Raw genomic sequence first — 23,523 nt, forward strand, 5'->3', positions numbered from 1 at the left:
TGGTCCAGGCTGACCTGGAATCAACTATGTAGTCTCAGGATGGCCTTGAACTCACGGCGATCCTCCTACCTCTGCCAGCCTAAGTGCTGGGATTAAAGGCATGCACCACCATGCCCAGCTATTATCTGTTTTTGAGGCAGGGTTTTTCTAGCCCAGGCTGACCTGGTATTCACTATGTAGTCTCAAGGTGGCTGTAAGGAAAGTGTAAGAGAAAAGCATAAGAGAACCCCGGACTTGATCTCTGCAGACCCACTGATTATTGAGAGAAAAAGTGAGGGGCAGCAAGTTTCCTGCAGGGTGAAGGCTGAAGAACAGGGTCAGGCTGGGGTGCAAGCTTATAAAGAGGATCCTAAGAAACACAACCTGGACCAGCTGCAGGTCCAAGGAAGTAGACAAGGAACTGTAATTATTTGTGTTCTTGCTCAGAATAAGCATTTTTAGCAAAATTGTCTAGGGAGGATATCCTGTCAGACGGTTTCTGTTCCCTCAAGGTTTTCTGAGCTAAGGGAAGTTTATCAATCAGGAGTAGATGAGCCTGTCAAGGCCACATACCTCTGAGGCTTTTTTATTGCCTGATGGTCTTAGGGAGAGTTATTAACTCTTTAGTTCCTTCTAGTTTTCAGAAAAGCTATTAACCCTTCAGTGGCCTACAACTCAGGGTGATCCTTACCTCTGCTTCTCAAGTGCTGGGATTAAAGATGAGTACCACCATGCACAGCTAGTCTGTCTTTCTTAACGCTACTCAGTTGACAGACTTTAATCACACCCAAAAGATCCCTTCACAGAAGCACTTGAATTCAAGTTTTATTGGATGCCAGGGATGGCAGCTCTAGCCAAGTTCATGTAAGACAGGTCTCTTACATCCAGGAAACCCTCAATTATCTTTTTAACTTGTTTGGCAGCTATAACAAAGTGCCTTAGATTAGGTAATTTATCAGCAATAGAAATTTGCTGCCCACAGTGTTTGAGGCTGAGAAGCTGGAAATCAAGGCATCACAGATTGTCTGGTGAGGGCCCACATGCTGCATCCTCACATAGAAGGAGCAAATAAGTTCGTCAAGCCCTTTTATAAGTACACATCCTATTCATGAGAACAGAGCCTTCATGAACTAATCACCTCTCAAAGGCTCCAACCCCTTAATACTATTAACTTGGGGATTATGTTTCAACACATGAATTTGGGGATGTAGTACACAGCCTTAGGTCACAGAAATGAACTTCCAGCCAGACCAGGCACAGTTATGGAGGAAGGAATATTTATTGAAGCTTACAGATCCAGGGGAAGTTCCATAATGGCAGATGAAGCTGGCCTGCCTTCACAGTGTGGTGGTTTGAATAGATGGCCCCCAATATATTCAGTGTTTTATTACTTTCTAGTTTGTACCTGTACCACCTGGAGGCGGTGTCACTGGGTGGATCTTAAGGTGTGGTGGTGGGTTTCAGATTTCAGTCTAAAGATATGAAAAGTGTGCCTAGTAGGAGTTCCTGAAGTGTGCTGTGTGGCTTTTGGCTTTTTGGACTTGGGTCTCTCTCTTTCTGCTTGGTCCTGTGAAGGACCTAGATAGGCTGCCAATGAGTGGCTTAGCCTAGGGTGTTTATGAGGCTGATTAGAAAAATAAGTTAATCTTTAAAGCCGGGCATGGTGGCGCACATCTTTAATCCCAGCACTTGGGAGGCAGAGATAGGAGGATCACTGATCACCGTGAGTTCAAGGCCACCCTGAGACTACATAGTGAATTCTAGGTCAGCCTGGGCCAGAGTGAGACCCTACCTCGCAAAACCAAAAAATAAATAAATAAATAAATAAGATAAAAAAAGAAAAATAAGTTGATCTTTAAAATGATTTCACTGAGATGTGGAGAAGTGTAGTTCTGGCAATCATCAACCCTCAAGTGATGTCTCTGTGTCTCTTTACCAGTCAGGGAACTGGTTACATTCCTCTTTACTTAGTGACTGGGCTGGAGAAGGGTCAGCACAACCTGTACACTCTCTATCCTGGTGACTGGGCTGAGACCAATAAGGAGAGGTGGCTGTGTAGTCCACTTGGCTCAACCATAAATTCCCATGAAATGTTTATGTCTTCATCTTTCTTAGTGACTGGACTAGGTCCAGACATATGGTATATACTTCTAGAGATCAGTAAGGTGCCTGGACACATAGGTCTCCAGGCAGCTATGTTCATTAGTTTGTTGATGGTTGAAAGATTTAATTTTGGGGTGCTGGAGAGATGGCTCAGTGGCTAAGATGCTTGACTGCAAAGCCTTAGCCTGAGCTAAGGAAAGTTTATCAATCAGGAGTAGATGAGTCTGTCAAGGCCACATACCTCTGAGGCTTTTTTATTGCCTGATGGTCTTAGGGAGAGTTATTAACTCTTTAGTTCCTTCTAGTTTTCAGAAAGGCTATTAACCCTTCAGTGGCCTACAACTCAGGGTGATCCTCCTACCTCTGCCTCTCAAGTGCTGGGATTAAAGATGAGTGCCACCATGCACAGCTAGTCTGTCTTTCTTAAAGCTACTCAGTTGATAGACTTTAATCACACCCAAAAGATCCCTTCACAGAAGCACTTGAGTTCCCAGTTTTATTGGATGCCAGGGATCTGCAAAGGCCTGGGTTCCACTCCCCAGTACCCACATAAAGCCAGATGCATAAGGTGGTATATACATCTGGAGTTTGTTTGCAGTGGCTAGAGGCCCTGGTGTACCCATTGTCTCTCTTCTCTCTATTGCTCTCTGCTTGCAAATAAATAGAAGTATTTTAAAAAATTAATTTTTTATATTGGGCTTGAGAGATTGCTCAGTATAGTTAGAGATGCTTGCTTGCAAGTCTGAGGACCTGGGTTTGATTCCCTAGTACCCACATAAAGCCAGATGCACAAAGTAGTACATGCATCTGGAGTTCATTTGCAGTGGCAAAAGGTCCCAGTGTGCCCAAACTTTCTCTCTCTCTTTTGTTTTCCATCTGCTTACAAATATATACAATTTTTTAAATTTAAATTTAAATTTATTTATTAGAGACAGAGAGGGAGAGAGACAGAGAGTGAGAATGGGCACACCAGCGCCTCTAGCCACTGCAAACAAACTTCAGATGCATGCGCCATCATATGCATCTGTCTTATGTGGGACCTGGAGAATCAAACCTGGGTCCTTTGGCTTCGCAGGCATACGCCTTAACTACTAAGCAATATCTCCAGCCCCCTTTTAAACAACTTTATATTATTATATTTATTTACATATGTGTCTTGCCACTGCAGATAAACAGCAGACACTTGCACCACTTTTTTGCATGGGTCCAGTTTACATGGGTGACTTGGGAATTGAACATAGGCCATTAGGCTTTGCAAGAAAGTACCTTTAACCTCTGGGCCATCTTTCCAGCCTCTAGTTAAAATATTTAATAGAATAAAAGAGAAAAATAAAAGGCTGGACTTGGGAGATTGCTTAGCAGTTAAAGGTGTTTGCTTGCAAACCCTGTCATCCAAGGTTCGATTTCCCAGTGCCCATAAAGTGGTGCATGTGTCTGGAGTTCATTTGCGGTGACAGAAGACCCTGGAGTGCTCTTTCTACCCTCCCCCTCTACTTGCAAATAAACACATAAAAATATTTTTTAAAAGACAAAAACAAAAAAGAAGAAGAAGAAGAAGAAGAAATGAACGATGCCCTGGCCCTAGCCTGGCAGCACTACTAACGGTGCCAGGGACTTCTTACTCTTGAGATCTTGCCATCCTAACTGCCCAATAACGCTCACTCTACTGCTCTCATGAATAGCACTTATCAATAACTGAGCTTGCTTCTTTTACAGTCTTTCCCAAAGCTAGGATCCACAAATGCAGTAAGGCATCCAAATTTGTTTCTCTTTCCTCAGCACCAAAGTGCCTGATGCATAGTGAATACTCCCTCTACCCCCCCCCCAAATATGTTGAAAACCAACTGTTTAGGGTAAGCTGTGTAATGCTCTGGGCTTAGTGATGGACCTCCACTAACAAGAGATAGCTATTATTCTCGTTTTGCTTCTATGAGGTCACTGCTTTACTTGCCTATCTATCAATGGAAAAAAAAAAGGCTCCTTAAATGTTTCCTTACTCAGTTTTGTTTTTGTTTTGTTTTGTTTAGAGGTAGGGTCTCACTCTAGCCCAGGCTGACCTGGAATTCACTATGTACTCTAGTTGGCCTTGAAGTCAAGGCAATCCTCTTACTGAAGAGCCCAAACCAAAGTAACACCATGACAGTCTTTAAATATATTAATAGGCCTAAGTTTCTGTTTCCCTGCAGGGCCCAAATTACTGACACAGCACTTTGTAGTTACTGGGAAAAACAACCACAAACTGCTCAGTACCCAAAATAATCCCTGTAACGGGCCAATCAAAAAGTAACAAGTAAATGTTATACATTCCTGTGGCTCTTGTGACTATAGATAAGTTTGCTTAAAGTTCCTCAGCTACTATGTAACCAATCAGCTTGTAACATATATGCTCTTGCTAAGTGTCAATCAATCATGTAACTGCTACATTGGAAATTCCCCTTTGTTTGAACCCAATAAAAGCTCCTCCCAGATGCCATTCAGGGCTCTTGGACTGACCCACTGCGTTGGTAAAGTCTGGAGCCTGAGCTTAAGCCGAAATAAAGCCCTTTGCTATTGCATACATGTCTGACTCTCTTGGTGGTCTTTGGGGACTCCACAATTTGGGCATAACATGTACCTCTGCCTCCCAAGTGCTGGGATTAAGGATGTGTGCCACCATGCCAGGCCCTTCCTCTAAACCTTTTAACTCCAACAAATATTTTTATTTACTACTTGTAGAGAGAGACAGAAAGAGAGAGAGAGAGAACAGGCATGCCAGGGTCTCTAGCCACTGCAAATGAACTCCAGATGCATGTGCCATTTTGTGCATCTACCTGGCTTTATGTGGGTATTGGGGAAATGAACTAGGGTTGTTAGGTTTTTGAAGGCAACCACCTTAACCACTGAACCATCTGTCCAGCCCAGCTCCAACAAATATTTGTGATGTTTGCATCCCTGTCCTATGTACTGAGGGTACAGCAGTAAGAAAAACCTTCCCCACGCAAGGCTCCCATTTTGCATATAAAGAGCAAGTAATAAACAACTAAAGGAATATATTAGGGGTGCTGTTGTGACATCAAAAGCAATGTAAGAGCCTGGCAGCTAGGTGGGGATTCTTGTTTAGTCCCTTCTTCCTGTTCATGCTCTTGTTCTCCCAGTCTTATTGTCTGTTCACACTGGAAACAGAATGTTCACTAACTTGGAGAAGAAAGAATGACTGAGTGATGGCTGGAAAAGCAAACAGTGCTCAATGGAAGCTGAAACCACAGCTTCTGGAAGCGATTTTCAGTACATACCGTAAAGTAAGATAGTGCTGAAATGTGTTGGTTTCCATAGCATGGTACCCTTTATCAGAAAGCCAACTTCCACACTGCTTATCTCCAGTGCTTTTGTTTGGTGTTTGCTCACCCAGGCCTCGCTGCACCACATAAGAAGAGCAGAGCAAGCCTGGCTGAGATCTCTCTTGCAGGGGTGCCCGCCAGCGAGGTGCTCTAGCAGTGTGGCTAGCCTTTGTTCCAGCTCAGAATGGACTGGCTCCTGCTATTCTTCCTCCACCCTGTGTCACTGTATCAAGGGGCAGCTTTTCCTTTTGCACTTCTATTTAATTCTCTCTGCCTCATGGATTCATTTTCCACACGGGCCAGGTAGGCTAGATGGCTAATTTACTCTTACATCTGGGAATTCTATGCTGAGGTGGAAAGCAGAGAGTAGACAAATGAAGATCGCATATCAATGACACTTGTTTTTGGCTTTACCATCCCTGCCACCAATTACTGGCTGCTTGGTAGTGATTAACTATAGTAGAGTAAAGCTGACTTGGAAATTGACATAATGTTTGCACTGACTCAATTACTATTTTTTTAATTTAGCATGTGTGTGTGTGTACTATAATATGATATAAGCACATGAATGTGTCCTTGTGGTGTTCCATATACTCTCCTGTGCAGGGGTTGCTTGCCTGGCGGAGGAGGCTGGAATGAACTCTGGGGTAATCTGCTCTGTCACTCTTCCATCTAGTCTAGTTTTGAGCCAGACTCTCTAATTCCAGAGCCTGCAGGACTCGGAAGGTTCCCAGTTCTCGGCTCCCTGGTGCGACTGGGTTTATGGATGCATATGACTATGCAAGCTGTCTCTTACATGGGATCTGGAGATGTGAACTCAGGCCACCTCAAAGCCCAAAGGCTGGCACAAGAAACACACAACTGCTGAGCCATCTCTGCAGCCCCTGACTCAAAATTTGATAGGTTCACATCAAGTAGGAAATGGATTGATGTTGAGATGGTACAGGAAGTTACCAAATACATATATCTGTCTGTGTCAGTCATGGAGCTCAGATACTGTTTTTAAAATAATTTAATTTATTTACTTACATGGAGAGAGAGAGAAAAAGGGAGGGAGAGAGAGCAAAGAGGGCCTCTTGAAGTTATAAATAAACTCCAGATGCATGAGCCATTTTGTGGGCATTGGGGAAATGAACCCAGGGTGGTTAGGCTTTGCAGATTTTTTTTAAAGAAGGAGTTTTTTTTTAAAAAAAAAAAGTTGTTTATTTTTATTTATTTATTTGAAAGCAACAGACAGAGAAAGAAAGAGGCAGATAGAGAAAGAGAATGGGAGTGCTTGGGCCTCCAGCACTACAAACAACTCCAGACGTGTGTGCCTGCTTATGCATCGGGCTAACATGGGTCCTGGGGATTCGAACCTTGAACCGGGGTCCTCAGGCTTCACAAGCAAGCACTTAACCACTGAGCCATCTCTCCAGCCCAGGCTCTGCAAGTTTTAACTGCTGAACCATCTCTCCAGTACTGAGCCCAGATATGCTTGAGCAGCTTAATTTTATTTCTCATAAAGCTAAATTGTATTTATTTTCTGTATGCTGCATCTATAACAAAGTGTGATTTTAAAAAGTATCCTTGAAGCTGGGCGTGGTGGCGCTTGCCTTTAATCCCAGCACTTGGGAGGCAGAGGTAGGAGGATCGCCGTGAGTTCCAGGCCACCCTGAGACTCCATAGTGAATTCCAGGTCAGCCTGGGCTAGAGTGAAACCTTACCTCGAAAAACCAAAATAAATAAATAAATAATAAAAATGAAAAATATTCTGGGGGCTGGAGAGATGGCTTAGTGGTTAAGTGCTTGCCTGTGAAGCCTGAGGATATCGGTTCAAGGCTCAATTCCCCAGGGCCCATGTTAGCCAGATGCACAAGGGGGTGCACATGTCTGGAGTTCATTTGTAGTGGCTGGAGGCATTGGCGCACCCATTCTCTCTCTCTATCTGCCTCTTTATCTCTCTTTATCTATCTGTCACTCTCAAATAAATAAAATTAAAATAAATATCCTGGTATGACTTGTAGGGCAGAGAATAAGTCAAAACACATCTTTGTAGATTAGCTGTATCTCCCTTACTTGGAGTTCTAGAGTTCTAAAGATATGATGATTTTATTTTATTTTTTGTTTTTTTGAGGTAGGGTTTTGCTCTAGCCTAGATTGATCTAGAATTCACTATGTAGTCTCAGGGTGGCCTCAAACTCATGGTGACTCTCCTATCTTGCCTTCTCAGTGCTGGGATTAAAGGTGTGCACCATCTTGCCTGGTCCGTCCCTACTTTTTAAAAGTCTTAGAGGAATATCCTTCTGAAAAGTGAAAAATCTATTACCTAAAGGCCACCTCCTAATACTTCTCTTATTTTGGAAACTAAGATTTTATGTTTTGGTTTCTGTGTGTGTGTGTGTTGGAAACACTAGACGTATGTGTCACTTTTCCCACCTGACTTTACATGGATACTGCGGCATTGAACCTGGGCTGGCAGGCTTTGCAAACAAGAGCTTTTAACTGCTGAACCATCTCCCCAGCCCCTCCTTGAGTTTTTGAATATTTGTCCAAAGGAGGTACTGGGTCTCCTTTCTCCGGGTCTGGAAGTTCTTCAGGGTAGTGCAAACCCTGTTAGAAGGAAAGGCACTCACTTTGGGGAGGGGAGGCCGAGAGAGCTCTGCCTCACCCTCCACACTTTATCCACATTAGTTCTCAGTCAGACAACATGCCAGTAAAATTTAAAGAGATTCTTACCAGCAAGATCTCCAGGATTGTTAGGGGCAGGGGTGACAAACTTTGGGTAGGAGTCACTCAAATGTTGGGTCACTAAATGCAAGGGTCACTAAAGGACAATCAGGATTTGTCTCCTAAGGGAGTACTTTACAAATGGACCCTGGCTCTTTCTCCCATGTGCCTTTTCTTCAGAAAAACAAAAAAAGCCAGGTAAGGTGGAGTATGACTTTAATCCCATCACTAACTCAGCAGGCAGAGGTAGGAGGATCAGCTTGAGTTCAAGGTCAGCCTGGGCTAGAGTGAGACTGACACACACACACACACACACACACACACACGACTTCACTGAGACCATGTCATGGTTTCTTTAGGTGTTCTATGGGCCCTACCTCAACTGAGTTCCTCCAGATGACTTCTGAAGTGGTTCATTGGCCACACTGTCGGGGTGTCACCAGGTTGTCTCCTTTCTTTCAGGTATCTCTTTCTTCTGGCTGGAGGCGGGGCGCTGGCCCTGGCGGCCCTGCGGGCCTATGCTGTGCTGGTCTTCGTTCCTGCTCTGTGCACGGCGGTCCTGCTCTCCTCTCTCGGCCCACACCAGGTCCACAGGCTGACTTTCTCCTTCCAGATGAGCTGGCAGACCCTGTGCCACTTGGGTCTTCACTACACCGAGTATTACCTGCAGGAGCCTCCTTCCGTGAGGTAAAGGCCCTGCTCATTCGGCTGTACTGAGCCAGCCAGGGGTTGCTGAGAGCCCCGGAGCCCTGCATTTGAATTCCAGAGCTTCCACATCTGAGGAGGGCCTCACTTAGACTCAATCCCTTTTCTAGAATCAAAATATGAGGATAGCAATACCTGTCTTGCAAGATTGTTGTGTTAGGGATAATGGACAATTTAGTGACCACACAGAGCTGCTGTGTGTTGTCTACGTAGCACAGTTTTTGGCTTTGCTGTACTTGTCATTGTACGTGGGACAGAAGGTGAGCCAGGAGTCCCAGAGCCCACAGATGAGACCTGCCTAGTAGCAGTGGCAAAATTTGCTCGCCTCACCTGGCCGGAAGCCACACAGCCAGCAGGTGTACATCCCTGTGAAGCTGGGTAAGAGAGTCACCTTCACTTGGCCTCAGCTGATCCATTGCTCTGAGGAGCCAGTCACCCAGCCTAGAAAAAACCAAGAACCAAAACCAACAGCTAATTACCATCTAGAGAAGCCTTTTGTGAGTTGGAGAGATTGTTGAGATAGGGGGACTGTGGATCACTGTGTTCTTGAGGCCTGTGGGCCTGGCTCCCTCTGGTTACCGGTGGGCTTGTTCTCTCAGGGAACAGAGCTATGACTGCTCTCGGCGGCTCACCTGATTCTCACCTGCCATTGGCACACTACATTTGACATCCCCACTGTACCTAGAATCCTTTTGAAAAAAAAATATGATGACAATGTTCACCAAAGACTTCAGGTTTGCTTCTGTGAGGAAAAGGCAGGTGGGTGGGCACAGGAAGTCCCTAATGAGATGCTGTGAGTGAAGACTTCAGTATGAAGCCAGCACTGGCAGGGGCTGGAAAGGCAAGTTGAACAAGCTTGGCTGGGCGGCAGGAAGGCCGAGGCTGTGCTGGGTGACTAGAGCTGCCCTAGCCAGACCACAGTGTGTCAGCTCTCTGCAGAACGGGTCTCCCTGGAGGTTGGGACTCTAAGAGGAAGGCGCTGGCAGCAGCATTTGCTTTTCCTTTTTTTTTTTTTTTTTTTATTTTCAAATTTATTTAAGCCGTGTGTGGTGGCGCATGCCTTTAATCTCAGCCCTAGGGAGGCAGAGGTAGGAGGATTGCTGTGAGTTCGAGGCCACCCTGAGACTACATAGTGAATTCCAGATCAGCCTGGGGTAGAGTGAGACCCTACCTCAAAAAACAAACAAACAAAAGTTTTGTATTTATTTGGGATTGAGAGAAAGAGAGGCAGATAGAGAAAGAATGGGCATGCCAGGGCCTCTAACTGCTGCAAACAAACTCCAGACACATGTACCTCCTTGTGTATCTGGCTTTACGAGAGTATTAGAGAATCAAACCTGGGTCCTTAGACTTTGCAGATGAGCACCTTGACCACTGGCCATCTCTCCAGCCCCCTTTCTTTTCTTTTCTGTATTTTTTTCAAGGTCTCTCTTCTGGCTTATAGATGGTCACCTTCTCTGGGCTCCTCATATGCTTCCCTGTGTGTGTCTGTGCCTCAGTCTCTCCTAAGGACAACAGTCATACTAGCTGGGGTCTGCCCATGTGACCTTATCTTTTTTTTCTTCTTTAAAATATTTTTAATTAACAACTTCCATTATTATAAAAAAAATTCCATGGTAATACCCTCGCTCCTCCCCACTTTCCCCTTTGAAACTCCATTCTTCCCATCTCAGTCTCTTATTTGGTTGTCATGTGACCTTATTTTAAAAAATCTTTGTGGGCTGGAGAGATGGCTTAGCGGTTAAGCGCTTGCCTGTGAAGCCTAAGGGCCCCGGTTCGAGGCTCGGTTCCCCAGGTCACACGTTAGCCAGATGCACAAGGGGGCGCACACGTCTGGAGTTCGTTTGCAGAGGCTGGAAGCCCTGGCACGCCCATTCTCTCTCTCTCCCTCTATCTGTCTTTCTCTCTGTGTCTGTCACTCTCAAATAAATAAATTTAAAAAAAATTTTTTAAAAAAATCTTTGTATTGACAGCTTCCATAAGAATAGGAATAAAACATGATAATTCCCTCCTCCACCCTCATTCTCTCTCCTCTCAAATCCACCCTCCACCAAATCCCCTCCCTCTTCTAATTAGTTTTTTATTTTTGATGTCATCATCTTTTCATCCTATTATAAAGGTCTTGTGTAGGTAGTGCATATGACCTTATTTTAGTCATCACTTCTTGTCTTGTCTTGTCTCCAAATACAGTCACACTCTGTGATACAAGTGGTTGGAACTTCAGCATATGAATTTGGGAGAGACACATTCAGTCTACAACAGAATACAAGTTAACAGGCTTGGTGGCTTTTGGAGGCTATCTTGCTCTCAGGGAAAGTCAAGCAAGAGGATCTGATGTTCTTAAATCAGACCCACAGACATGGCAGTGGTCGTGGGACAGTACTTTACTTCTCACAGGACATCATTCTTTTTTCTTTTTTTCAAGGTTGGATCTCACTGTTGCCCAGGCTGACTTGGAATTCACTATTTAGTCTCAGGGTAGCCTCAAACTCACAGTGATCCTCCTACCTCAGCCTCCCAAGTGCTGGGATTAAAAGTATGTGCTACCACTGACTGGCTCATTGTTCTTAATTACAGAAGGTTTCACTGTAATTTTCACCAACTGTTTTCAGTGATCTTGTCAGCAGGATCTGACAGCTGTAAGAGTTCATGTGATTGGAGCAGAACAGCTAGAAGCTAATGAGCCACCACACATCCTAGACCACTTCTCAGCACACATTTTGGTCACCAGATCTTATAATCAGAGCCTGGTTTATATTTTAAAACTTTAACTTTTTATAGTCTATTCATTACTAAATTTTGTGTTTTTTTAAAAATGTTAACTTTCTCCCAGATCCTTTATCCTCAAGTTCTTTTTATTTTATTTTTTATTTTTGGAGACAGGATCTCAGGACATAGCCAAGCTGGCCTAGAGCTCACTGTGTAGCACAGACAGCCCTCAAACTTGCTATCCTCCTGCCTTAGCATCTTGAGTGCTGTGCTTACAGGCATGTACCACCATATCTGTCTCCAATCCTACTCTTTATAAACTGTTCTTGAAAATATCATAATCAATTTTCCTATAGTATGCCTCATCTATTCTTTTTTATTTTGCATGTGCATGTGTAGTGTAAGTGCCTCTATGTGTGTGCAGGTGCGTTTGCACGCCTGTGTGTGGATATGCATGTGTACATGAAGGCCAGATGACAACCTCAGGCATCATTCCTCTGTATGCCTGCTGTCCACCTCTTTTTGAGACAGGCTCTCTCAATGGCCTGGAGCTCACCAGTCAGACTGGATTAGCTGGCCAGCAAACTCTAGGGATCTGCTCATCTCTGTTTCTGCAGTGCTGAGATTATAAACTTGGCATTTTTCTTTTCTTTTCGAGGTAGAGCTTCACTCTAGGTCAGGATGGCCTGGAATCCAATATGTAGTCTCAGGGTGGCCTCGAACTCATGGCGATCCTCCTGCCTCTGCCTCCCCAGTGCTGGGATTAAAGGCGTGTGTCACCATGCCCGGCCCAAGCTTGGCATTTTTATGTGTGTACTGGAAATCAAACTCAAGTCCTCATGTTTGCAAGGTAAACACTTTACCAACTAAACTGTCTCTCCAGCCCCTTGCTTTCATCTTGAATATTTGATTTCCCCATTTACATTTTGATCCTGGAATAATTGTGCCTCTGAGTGACTCAGAGTCTTTGTGGAGCCTGATTTGCTGTGGAGTCATGTGTAGTAGTATGGAATGGGAGAGAAATAATAAAAATATAGGACAATTTCACACTTAGAAAAATCTCTTTCAGGGCTGGAGATTGGCTCAGTGGTTAAAGGCATTTGCTTGCAAAGCCTGATGGCCTGGATTTGCTTCTCCAGTACCACGCAAAGCCAGATGCTCAAAGTGGCCTATGCATTTGGAGTTTGCAGTGACAAGAAAACCTGGGGCACCCATCCCCCGCCACTGCTTGCAAATAAAAAAAAGTTTTTGATTTTTGAATAAATCTCACTAGACCAGGTGTTGTGGCACACACCTTTAATACCAGCACTTGGGAGGCAGAGGTAGGAGATCACCATGAGTTTGAGGGCACTCTGAGACAACATAAAAATTCCATGTCAGCCTGGGCTAGACCTAAACCCTATCTTGAAACAAACAAGTGAAAAAAAAAAAACAAAACGAAGCAAAAAAGGTCAATTTTGGCTGGAGGGGTGGCTCAGCACTTAGGATGCTTGCCTGCAAAGCCTAACAACCAGGGTTCAATCTTCCCAGTACCATGTAAAGCCAGATGCACAAAGTGGAGCATGTGTCTGTAGTTTGTTTGCAGTGGCAGGAGAACCTGGGGCACCCATTATCTCTCTCTTTCTCTCCCTTTTCTTGCGAATAAATTTTATTTATTATTTTTGGCTTTTCGAGGTAGGTTATTACTCTAGTCCAGGCTGACCTGGAATTTACTCTGTATTGTCAGGGTGGCCTCGAACTCATGGTGATCCTCCTACCTTTGCCCCCCAAATGCTTGGATTAAAGGCATGCACCACCATGTGTGACTTATTTATTTGAGAAAGGGGCAGATAGTGTGTGTGTGTGTGTGTGTGTGTGTGTGTGTGTGAGAGAGAGAGAGAGAGAGAGAGAGAGAGAGAGAGAGAATGAATATGAGCATGCCAGGGCCTCTAGCCACCGCAAATGAAATTTAGATGCATGCACTGCCTTGGCATCTGGCTTACGTGGTTACTAGGGAATTGAATCTGGGTCCTTAGGCTTCACAGGTAAGCACCTTAACCACTAAGCAATCTCTCCAGGCCGCAAATAAATAAAAAAATATATTTTAAAAAATCTCTTTCAGGTTCTGCCTCACTCTTTCTTCCCTCATGCTCTTGACCCAGAGGGTCACATCCCTCTCTCTGGACATCTGTGAGGGGAAGGTGGAGGCGGCATCAGGAGGCGTCCAGAGCAGGAGCACGCTGTCTGAGCACCTGTGTAAGGCTCTGCCCTATTTGAGCTACTTGCTCTCTTTCCCTGCTCTCCTGGGAGGCTCCCTATGTTCCTTCCAGAGATTTCAGGCTCGTATTCAAGGGTCTAGCTCTTTGTGTCGTGAGCCCTCTCTCCGGGCCCTGTCCTGGAGGGGTGTGCAAATTCTTGGACTGGAGTGCCTCAAGGTGGCTCTAGGGAGGATGGTGCGTGCAGGGGCGGGACTGGACGACTGCCAGCAGCTTGAATGCGTCTATGTCATGTGGTCCACCGCTGGGCTCTTCAAACTCACCTACTACTCCCAGTGGATCCTGGACGACTGTCTCCTCCAGGCCGCAGGCTTTGGGTCTGAGTGTGCTCAGTGGCCTGGGGAGGAGGGCTATGTCCCTGACGCAGACATCTGGACTCTGGAGACGACCCACAGGATAGCCCTGTTCACGAGAACGTGGAACCAAAGCACAGCTCGGTGGCTCCGCAGGCTCATCTTCCAGCAAAGCCGGGGGTGGCCGCTGCTGCAGACGTTTGCCTTCTCCGCCTGGTGGCACGGGCTCCACCCGGGGCAGGTGTTTGGCTTCCTTTGCTGGGCTGTTATGGTGGAAGCTGACTACCTGATCCACACCTTTGCCCGCGTGTTCATCAGATCCTGGCCCACGCGGCTGCTCTACAGGGCCCTCACGTGGGCCCACACGCAGCTCATCATCGCCTACATCATGCTGGCCGTGGAGCTGAGGAGCCCCTCCTCCCTCTGGCTGCTGTGCGGTTCTTACAGCAGCGTCTTCCCCGCGCTCTACTGTGTTTTGCTCATCCTCCTAGCGAAGAGGAAGCGCAAACGGAACTGACCTCCTTCCCCCACTCTCGCCTACCCGGCCATGAAGCAGAGCCTAGAAACTGCCACACATTTCAACTTTTCCATAATAAAACTTTCAGAGTAGTGCATGGACCATCCCAATGGGTGGCCTCAGAAATTTGCTTGTCTACTTTGTTTTTTCTTCTTGTTGTTTGTTTTGAGGTAGGGTCTCGCTCTAGCCCAGGCTGACCTGGATTTCACTACATAGTCTAAGGGTGGCCTTGAACTCACAGCGATCCACCTACCTCTGCCTCCCAAGTGCTGGGATTAAAGGCATGCGCCACCACGCATCACCACTCCTTTGCTTTTTTGAGGTAGGGGCTTGCTCTAGCCTAGGCTGACCTGTAATCTTAGGCAGCCCTGGAACTCATAGTGACTTCTACTTCTGCATCCTGAGTGCATGCACCACCACGCCTGGCTGCTTGTCTACTTTCATAGTCCTTTGGCAGTATAAACCAGAAAAGCTCATGTGTTCCTTAGCTTAGGAGTCACATTTCTAGGCATGGAAGCAAAGGCTAAGTAAAGCAATATATAAAAAAAAAAACAGCAGGAGGACTGGAGAGATGGCTCAGTGGTTGATGGCGCTGGCTTGAAAGACCTGGGTTTGATTCCCCAGTACCCACATAAAGCCAGTGGTGCATGCTTCTGGAGTAGTTTTGCAGCAGCTGGAGACCCTGGTGCACCCATTCTCTCTCTCCCTCCCCCACTCTCTCTAAAAATAAACAAATATTTTAGGCTGGGTGTGGTGGGGCAGGTCTTTAATCCTAGCACTGGGGAGGCAGAGGTTGGAGGATTGCCATGAGTTCAAGGCAACCCTGAGACTACAGAGTGAATTCCAGGTCAGCCTGAGCTAGATTGAGACCCTACTTCAAAAAACCAAATAAATACATAAATAAATAAATAAATATTTTAAAAAACACACAAGAGGGTTGGGGTGGGAGGGCAAGGCAGAGTGTTTTCTGAACATATACAAGGCCCTGTGTTCAACCCTCAACACCAAATAAAATCTCAAGATACTGTGAACCATATGGGAAATGCTATATACATGGGCAACCAAATACTGAGCATCCATTTGGCTCACTTGATCCTGGAATGTAAACTTTTAACAGTTTGGCATTATTCAGTTTGTCAATATTAGATAGATTAGATATTAGAGACAGGCTGACTCAGTTTTGGAGGCTCGATGTTCAAGACTGGATGGCTTCATTGGCTTGGTCTCTGCTGAGGGTCTGATGGCTGATTTGTTACATCATGGTAGGAGTGCATAGGGGATAACAGAGCTGGTGGGGCTCAGAATAATAACCCTCTTGGAGGAACTACCAAGAGGTCATATGACAACTACTTTAATCCCTTTGGGGGACATGACAGTAGGTGACCCAAGGACCTCCAATTGTGATTCATTTCTCTTTTTTTGAACTTTTTTATGAGAGAGGGAGGGAGATAGATAATTGGTGCACCAGGACCTCCAGCCACTGAAATTGAACTCCAGATGCATGTGTCACCTTGTGCATGTGTGCAACCTTGTGTGCTTGCATCATCTTATGCATCTGGCTTGTGTGGGATCTGGAGAGTCAAACATGGGTCCTCTGGCTTAACAGCTAAGCCATCTCTCTAGCCATTAGTTATTTTAAAAATATTATCTAATTATTTGACAGAGAGACAGAGAGACACAGAGACAATGGGCGTGCCAGGGTCACTAGCCACTGCAAACGAACTCCAGACACATGCGCCACCTTGTGCATCTGGTTTTACATGGGTGCTGGGGAATCAAACCTGTATCCTTTGGCTTTGCAGGCAAGCACCCTAAGTGCTAAGCCATCTCCCTAGCCCATGATTTGCTTCTTAGAGGTTCCACTACCTCCCTACTTCACCATGGACCTTTGGGAGACAATCAAACCATATCCAAGCCATAACAACCAAGTATGGTGGCACATGCTTGTAATCCTCAGAACTCAGGAAGCCGAGGCAAGATGATGACAAGGCTGAGGTCAGTAGATACCACATAGTGAGAAACTGTCTCTAACTTACAAATAGTAGAAGCATAAAATAAAACACAAAGCCAAGCCAAAACCAAAATGACAAAATTCAACTGTGTTATCATAGTACTTTGCTACATGAACCAGACTTGGAAAATTTTGGTCTAAACTTGAAAATTTGAAAACCATGGATAGGGCTAGAGAGATGGCTCAGTGGTTAAGGCACTTGTCTGAAACACATAAGGACCCAGGTTCAGTTCCCCAGGACCCACAGAAAACCAGCTGCACAAGGGGGCACATGTATCTGGACTTTGTTTGCAGTGGCTAGAGGCCCTGGCATGCCTGTTTTCTCTTTCTCTCTCTCTCTCTCTCCTTGAAATAAATAAATAAAATATTAAAAAAGAGAAAAGAAAAATTAGGATACAAAATGAAAATTGTGATGAAGCCAGGTTCTTTGCTCCCATAGTGGTAGGCTTGGCCTACCTGAAGCGCCAGGTGTTTGGTGCTCTGCTTGTCTGCAGGGCTGCCTGGTGGAGTGGAATGCATCATGATTGACTCCCAGTCCACTTCTCTTCTAGCCAGTTAGCATTTCCCAGGGAATCACTACAGTCAAGGTGAGATTTGTAAGATAGAACTTTTACAGAGCTATGATGTTCTGAGGATTCCCTCTTCCTCTGTAATGATTATTGACAGAAGTTGGCAATGTGGCAAGGCAGTACTGTTGTGGTTACCTTCAAGCTGTCAGGACAAACAGCAGACCAGACACAACTTGTAGTCTTGAGGGGAAGCTTCATGAAGGCATGGGAAAATATGGCATGAGCAGAGGCTGGACATCACCTCTGCCACAGCAGGTGGAAACATCAGCAGGGATCTGAGCTGAGTTCTGGCAAGGGGAAGGTGGCTGTAACACCTCTAAGCCTGTCCCCAACAGCACACTTCCCCCTGCAAGTCTCCACCCCCCCCACAAAATGCTGCCACCTGGGGACCAAGCAATCAAAACACACGAGTTTATGGGGCATTCAAACCACAAGTACCTAGAGAAAGATCATGTGATCACATGCCTAATAAAATCAGAACTTGAAACCAAGAGCAATCAGTACTGGTTACCAGATGATTTTCTGAGCACATTAGTACAAGTTGAAGCCCTGGACAGACTGTGACCTGGATCGAGTGATCAGTTTGAATATTCCATTTGAAACACTGGAGATTGCCTCAGCCCATCTTGGATTCACCTGTTTGGTGAGAGGGTCTATCACTTGGACTTCAACCCACCTCATGTGCAGGGTACTGATGACATCGCCAGTGAGCTGCTAGTCCATAGGGAGGGTGATAAACCTGAAATCATTGCTGACAGGCTAAAACAGGACAAAGATGTGACCAAGCCATCAGTACTAGCGCCAAATGCTCCACCAGTTTTTTGGGATGGAGACTAACATCATACGGCCTTATGTTACACACTTTTCTCAAACAAGATAGCACCTACTCAGTCCAAAGAGCATATGAGCTGCCATCGAATGGCCAGGAAGACACGGTCATTCAGTCAGTCATGTGTGTAGTGTTGGTGCCGCGTCCACATCAGAAGCCAGCTGAGAAACTTGCAGCATCTCGCCTAGTTTAGATGATGACATGATTGTGAGCTAGAGAAGACAGAGTTCATGAAGAAACCCTTCCTGCCCTGGAGGAGGGGACTCTGCACAAGAAGCAGCACAGGCTGGTTTCGCCATGGTGTCTAACCTTCCCTCTAGCTAGGGGTGGACAGTCATGCTGCCGTTGTAGACCTTTTGCATGTCATGGTAGGGAATCTATGGCTCTCTTCACCATCCAAAGGCTGTTGTACCATATCACTGGTTAGCCTGAGAATGCCAAGGCTCCAGTCCTGGCTCTGTCCCAGGTCTCTCTCTGTCTGCCTGGTTTCCTTGGTGACAGTTGAATGGATGCTAATTGTACTCAGTGGTTGCTTCTCTCAAGAGATTATGTCCATGAGTTTTTTTTGTTTTTTTTTTTTTCTTTCTGGTAGCAATCATGCCTTCCTCTTTCTCAGACATCATGGTTTCTGTGGATTGTATTTTCTCATGTCTGTTTTCTTCCTGTTCAGCGACACAGATAGCTACTGTTTATCTGCCCAACGTCCTTCTGTGAACTGAGGGCTAGGGACCTGGATTGGCTTCCTTCACATGCAGGAGCTAAAGCTGGGAAGAGGGGCTTACTTTAAACAGCTGCTCTGACTCTTGGGCCCACTTTGGATGTTTTGTTGTGAAACAAGTGAGATCCTCAAAAGCTTTTGGGAATTTTCAAAAATCAAGAGAATGTGTAGAAAGGTGGGTGGTCATATATTATGTGTAAAAGTAGTAACAAGACATGCATGGAATTGCTGAATGAATGGTTAGGCTTCTTCATAGGATAACTTTTGAACATGCTGCCAACACCAGCAGTGTTTTTCTCCTGTGAGAGGCCTGAGCAGATGGCAGGGAAGGGAGCAGAGCCTGGAGAGAAGGGACATACTGTACTAGATGTACCTACATTGACTATCTCAGCTTTACCAGCATGATAAGACTAAATCTTTTTTCCCCCTTTCCTAGTCCAAAGATGCAGCTATGGGGTGGCCACGAAGTCCTGAAATAAAGGCACTAATATTTTATTATTCATTGTATGTCAAAAAATCATTTATTAAAAAAATAGGGGCTGAGCCGGGCATGGTGGTGCACACCTTTAATCCCAGCACTCGGGAGGCAGATGTAGGAGGATCACCATGAGTTCGAGGGCATTCCGAGGCTACATAGTGAATTCCAGGTCAGCCTGAGCTAGAGTAAGACCCTACCTCAAAAAACTAAAAAAATTAAAAAAAAATAGGGGCTGGAGAGATGGCTTAGTGGTTAAGGAGGTTGCCTGTGAAGCTAAAGGACCTGGGTTTGATTTTCCAGATCCCATGTAAGCCAGATACACATGGTGGTGCATGCATCTGGAATTCGTTTGCAGTGGCTAGAGGCCCTGGTGTGCCCATTCTATCCCCCTACTTCTCTAATAAATAAGTAAAATAAAATATTTTAAAAAATAAATAGGCTGGAGAGATTTTTCAGTGGTTAAGGCACTTGCCTGTCTCTGCCTCTTTCTCTCTCTCAAATTAATACATAATAAAATATTTTTAAAGTTATAAACATGGCCAGGTGTGGTGGCGCACACCTTTAATCCCAGCGTTTGGGAGACAGCGGTGAGAAGACTGCTGTGAGTTTGAGGCCAGCCTGAGACAAATTCCAGCTGAGCCTGGGCTAGAGTGAGACCCTACCTTGAAAAACTGATCCCCCCTCCCAAAAGATAAAAAATGGAAATTATTATTCTCAGAGAATAACAGGTGAAAACCCACTTTGGTAACTATGTACATAAGTATTAAATACAAATCTGACTTAAAATGTACAAATGAACAGACCAAAAGCAGAAGTAAATACTGTTTCAATATGACTTTGAGGATGATTCTAGTTCCTTTTCCTTGGCATTCCCTAAATAAATCCTCTTTCTTCCTTTGTTAGTATTTGAAATATGCCAATAGAGAGGTATCAGAAGTTCCACGTTAACTTGAAGTAATGCTCCTGATTGGTATGCTCATAGTCCTGCCCCATCCGTGTGCCACGAGATGACTGCAGTGCTATGATCTGATCACTGTTTGCCTTTAAGTCAACTTTGTTTGTGTGATTTTTTTTTTTTAACATTGAGAATTGGTTTTTAATATGTTGTAAGTAAACCACACAGCTTTAAGAATGATTACAAGCTGGGCAAAAATCATTCTACTGACATAGGACATGAAAACGTCACATTGATTAAAGCAACACTTTAAACCATCAATGCCATGTTGTCACACATCCTTCCTACCCATGAGGAAGACTGAGAAGTACTCGCCTGCCATCTGGAATTAGCCACTGCCACGCCCATCAGTCCCCAAGGAGTGGCTAGACAGACTGTGGGCATCACTAAATCCACCTGGCACCCATCTCAATGGTGACGTATCCAAACCCTTGGGCAGACTGAGAGCAAGCCCTTGCGCAGCATGAGAGCATGCGCGGATCCAGAAAGGCACAATCACAACAGAACGTGCACCTCCTGGAGTGACCTCGCCGAGCTAAGGGCAGAGCCTTCACTGTGTGCGCTGCCTTCATGAAAATGCCAAGTGGAAAACTGGTGCCAGGACTTTACAACATGAAAGAACAGCAGTACAAATACGTGAAATACGCATTTTATAATAAGTGAAATACGAGTCCAGATCAGCAAAGCAGGACTAAGGGTTTTTCAGAACTTCATGTATCTGGAGACCCAACAGTGAATGTTTTTGCTTCTCTATCATGACTGGGTTGGGAAGAGAAATAAAGTGTGATCCTGGCTGGATGAGAGATCTCTAGATCAAGTCTCCCAAGTCCCTAGGTCCCAACCCATTTCTCAGGCAGAAACCAAGTCTCCCCCACAGCTATGGTCCATCCCAGCATTTAGCAGGTATCCACAGGGCCCAGTCCCTGCACAGAACAGGCCTCCTGAGGGACAAGAAAGTGTCCTCATATAGCGTGGGCCCCAGAAGACATGAAGACGGAACATTCTTGCTAAAGCTCTCCCCATTCCACTCACCAACTTTCTCAACAAGTAGAAAAAATAAGCCATCTGTAGATTTTTCTGGCAATAAATATAAGTGAGCACTAAAAACACATCTCTGAGCAAATGTCAGCCACTCCACCCTCACGCCACCATTCTTCCTCCTTCAAGGTTTAAAGGTAAAGCGCACGGCTTCTGAGCCTCAGGTCAATTCCAACTTGAGATGTTCTCTACAGATCACTATGGAAAGCAAATACAGGAACAAGAATAAGCTCTCCAATCAGGCAGATTTCTGAAGCATCATTTTTAAGGGGTGAGGGCTGTCCCCCATCATCCCAAGCAGTCAGTCTTGCAGGGGGCCTAAGGAGCCCCACAGGGCAGATCACAAGACTCTCACACCACCACCCTACAGAAGCCACCTGGCAGCTTACCAGCCCATGGCTCCCGGGGCTCTGGTGTGAGGTTTCCAAGTCTGAGTCCAAGCAAAGGAAGCTGTTTTCCTGCCACAGCCACTTGCTTCTCCATCACTGTTGTTACCAGCGTAACGGGAAAGGGAGTTAAATTAAGAACTACACCTCACTGAAAAGAAAATGCCTTTCAAGACAAGAATGTCAAATAAGGTATTCCAAGAGATCCCTACGAAAGACTTGGCATGAGCCAGTATCCTGAAGAAGCCCAGGTTTTAGCTAACTGCACAGTTAAGCCCTTCTTTGTGGTTCACATAAAGACTGGTTATAATCACCAACTCATTATCTGCAAAAGAACTATGGAAACTATTATTAAAACACTTGTCACAGACAGAACAGCCCTGCAAATCATATCACTGCATATGGGTTACCAGAGCTATGCACAAACACAGAAACTCTGGAAGACCCAGAACAGAGACCCCAAGGCCATGCCTATGGCCACTCTGGCAAGCATGCCCAGTGCCAGGTCACTGTCATTGTCCCAATGCCACTCACGGATGACGACTTGATTGGCAGGCTATTGTACATAAGGTCCTGCATATGGGTACTGATAGGCACAGCATACGCCTGCCCATTTGCTGCATAGACAACCTGGGTTCCTGCTGGGTACGCACCACTGTACGACCGTAGCCATAAACCTCAGGGGCTGGGGCAGCACAGGCTGCATGCGGCCGGGGCGAGGCAGCCATGGCAGTCTCATCTGACAGTATGGCCGAGCCAACGTAAGCCTTGTTTGTTCTGGAACCCTGCACTGTAAACTTCCAGGCCAGACAGTTGTCAGTGCTTTCTGCACAGAGGCTGGATGACTTGATACTCATGGCCTGTGCGGATATTGATGCAGTCCACGGGCACGTGGACCTTATCCTCAATACTCTGCCGAGTCTGGTCGTCATAGTAGATCAGGTGACCATCTGACCACAGGTCAAACCAGTTCTTCTTCCATCGCTTCAAACTAGCACTCTGTCGAAGCAGCCATCCACTCTTCACAAAGGCCATCTCTTCCGCTGTGGACGCTCGGGCCACGGTGCAGGAAATGGAGGGAGCGCAAGGTGTCCCTGGCAGGCTCACTGAGGGTGCACCTGTTTGTGTGATTTTTTTTTGAGGTAGGGTCTCACTCTAGCTCAGGCTGAGGCTGACCTGGAACTCACTCTGTAGTCCCAGGCTGGCCTCGAACTCACAGTGATCATTCTATCTCTGCCTCCCAAGTTGCTGGTATGAAAGGTGTGGAGCACCACACCCAGCTTTTAACTTATTTTTTTCTTTTATTTTTATTTATTTTATTATTTTTAAATATTTTTATTTATTGTGTAAGCAGAGAGAGTTAGAGAGAAGAGAGATAGAGAGAATGGGTGCACCAAGGCCTCCAACCATTCATTACAAATGAACTCCAGATGCATGAACCACTTTGTATATTTGACTGTATGTGGGTGCTAGGGGAATTAAACCCAGGTCATTAGACTTTGCAAGCAAGCCCCTTAACTGCTGAACCATCTCTCCAGCCCTTTCTTTTTTTATTTTTGGTTCTATAAATAAAATAATTTAAAAAAATATGAGTGCTTTATATAGGGGTGGTGGTTTGAATGTAAATATCCCCCATAGCCTCATGTGTTTTCAATACTTTGTTCCCAACTGGGGCCAATTTGAAAGGTACAACTTTGCTGAAGGAGGTATGTCAATGGGGGAGAACTTAAGGCATATTAGTCCAATCCTGTGGTAGTTTGACTCAGGTGTCTCTCATAAACTTAGGTGTTCTGAATTCTGGGTCCTCAGCTGGTAGTAATGAGAATTAAGGCCTCCTGGAGGCTGAATATTGTTGGGGACAGGCTTGCCAGTATTTAGCACGCTCTCCTGTTGCTGTTGTCCACTAGATGTTGGTCAGGAGGTGATGTCCACCCTCTGCTCTTGCCATCATT

The 23,523-nt window shown here is 45.4% G+C and overlaps 1 protein-coding gene and 1 pseudogene across 1 annotated transcript; one reads left to right on the top strand and one right to left on the bottom strand.

Annotated features, from left to right (window-relative positions):
- The first annotated feature begins 5,583 nt into the window (after positions 1-5,583).
- Positions 5,584-14,587, top strand: Mboat4 (membrane bound O-acyltransferase domain containing 4). The gene is made up of 3 exons (XM_004666934.2): positions 5,584-5,702; positions 8,571-8,795; positions 13,624-14,587. The coding sequence occupies exons 1-3, from the start codon at positions 5,584-5,586 to the stop codon at positions 14,585-14,587; spliced, it is 1,308 nt and encodes a 435-aa protein (XP_004666991.2).
- Positions 14,588-21,986: 7,399 nt separating this feature from the next.
- On the bottom strand, positions 21,987-22,606 carry LOC123463519 (annotated as a pseudogene).
- Positions 22,607-23,523: the final 917 nt, after the last annotated feature.

This window comes from Jaculus jaculus, chromosome 9 (assembly GCF_020740685.1).
Source record: "Jaculus jaculus isolate mJacJac1 chromosome 9, mJacJac1.mat.Y.cur, whole genome shotgun sequence".
NCBI lineage: Eukaryota > Metazoa > Chordata > Mammalia > Rodentia > Dipodidae > Jaculus > Jaculus jaculus.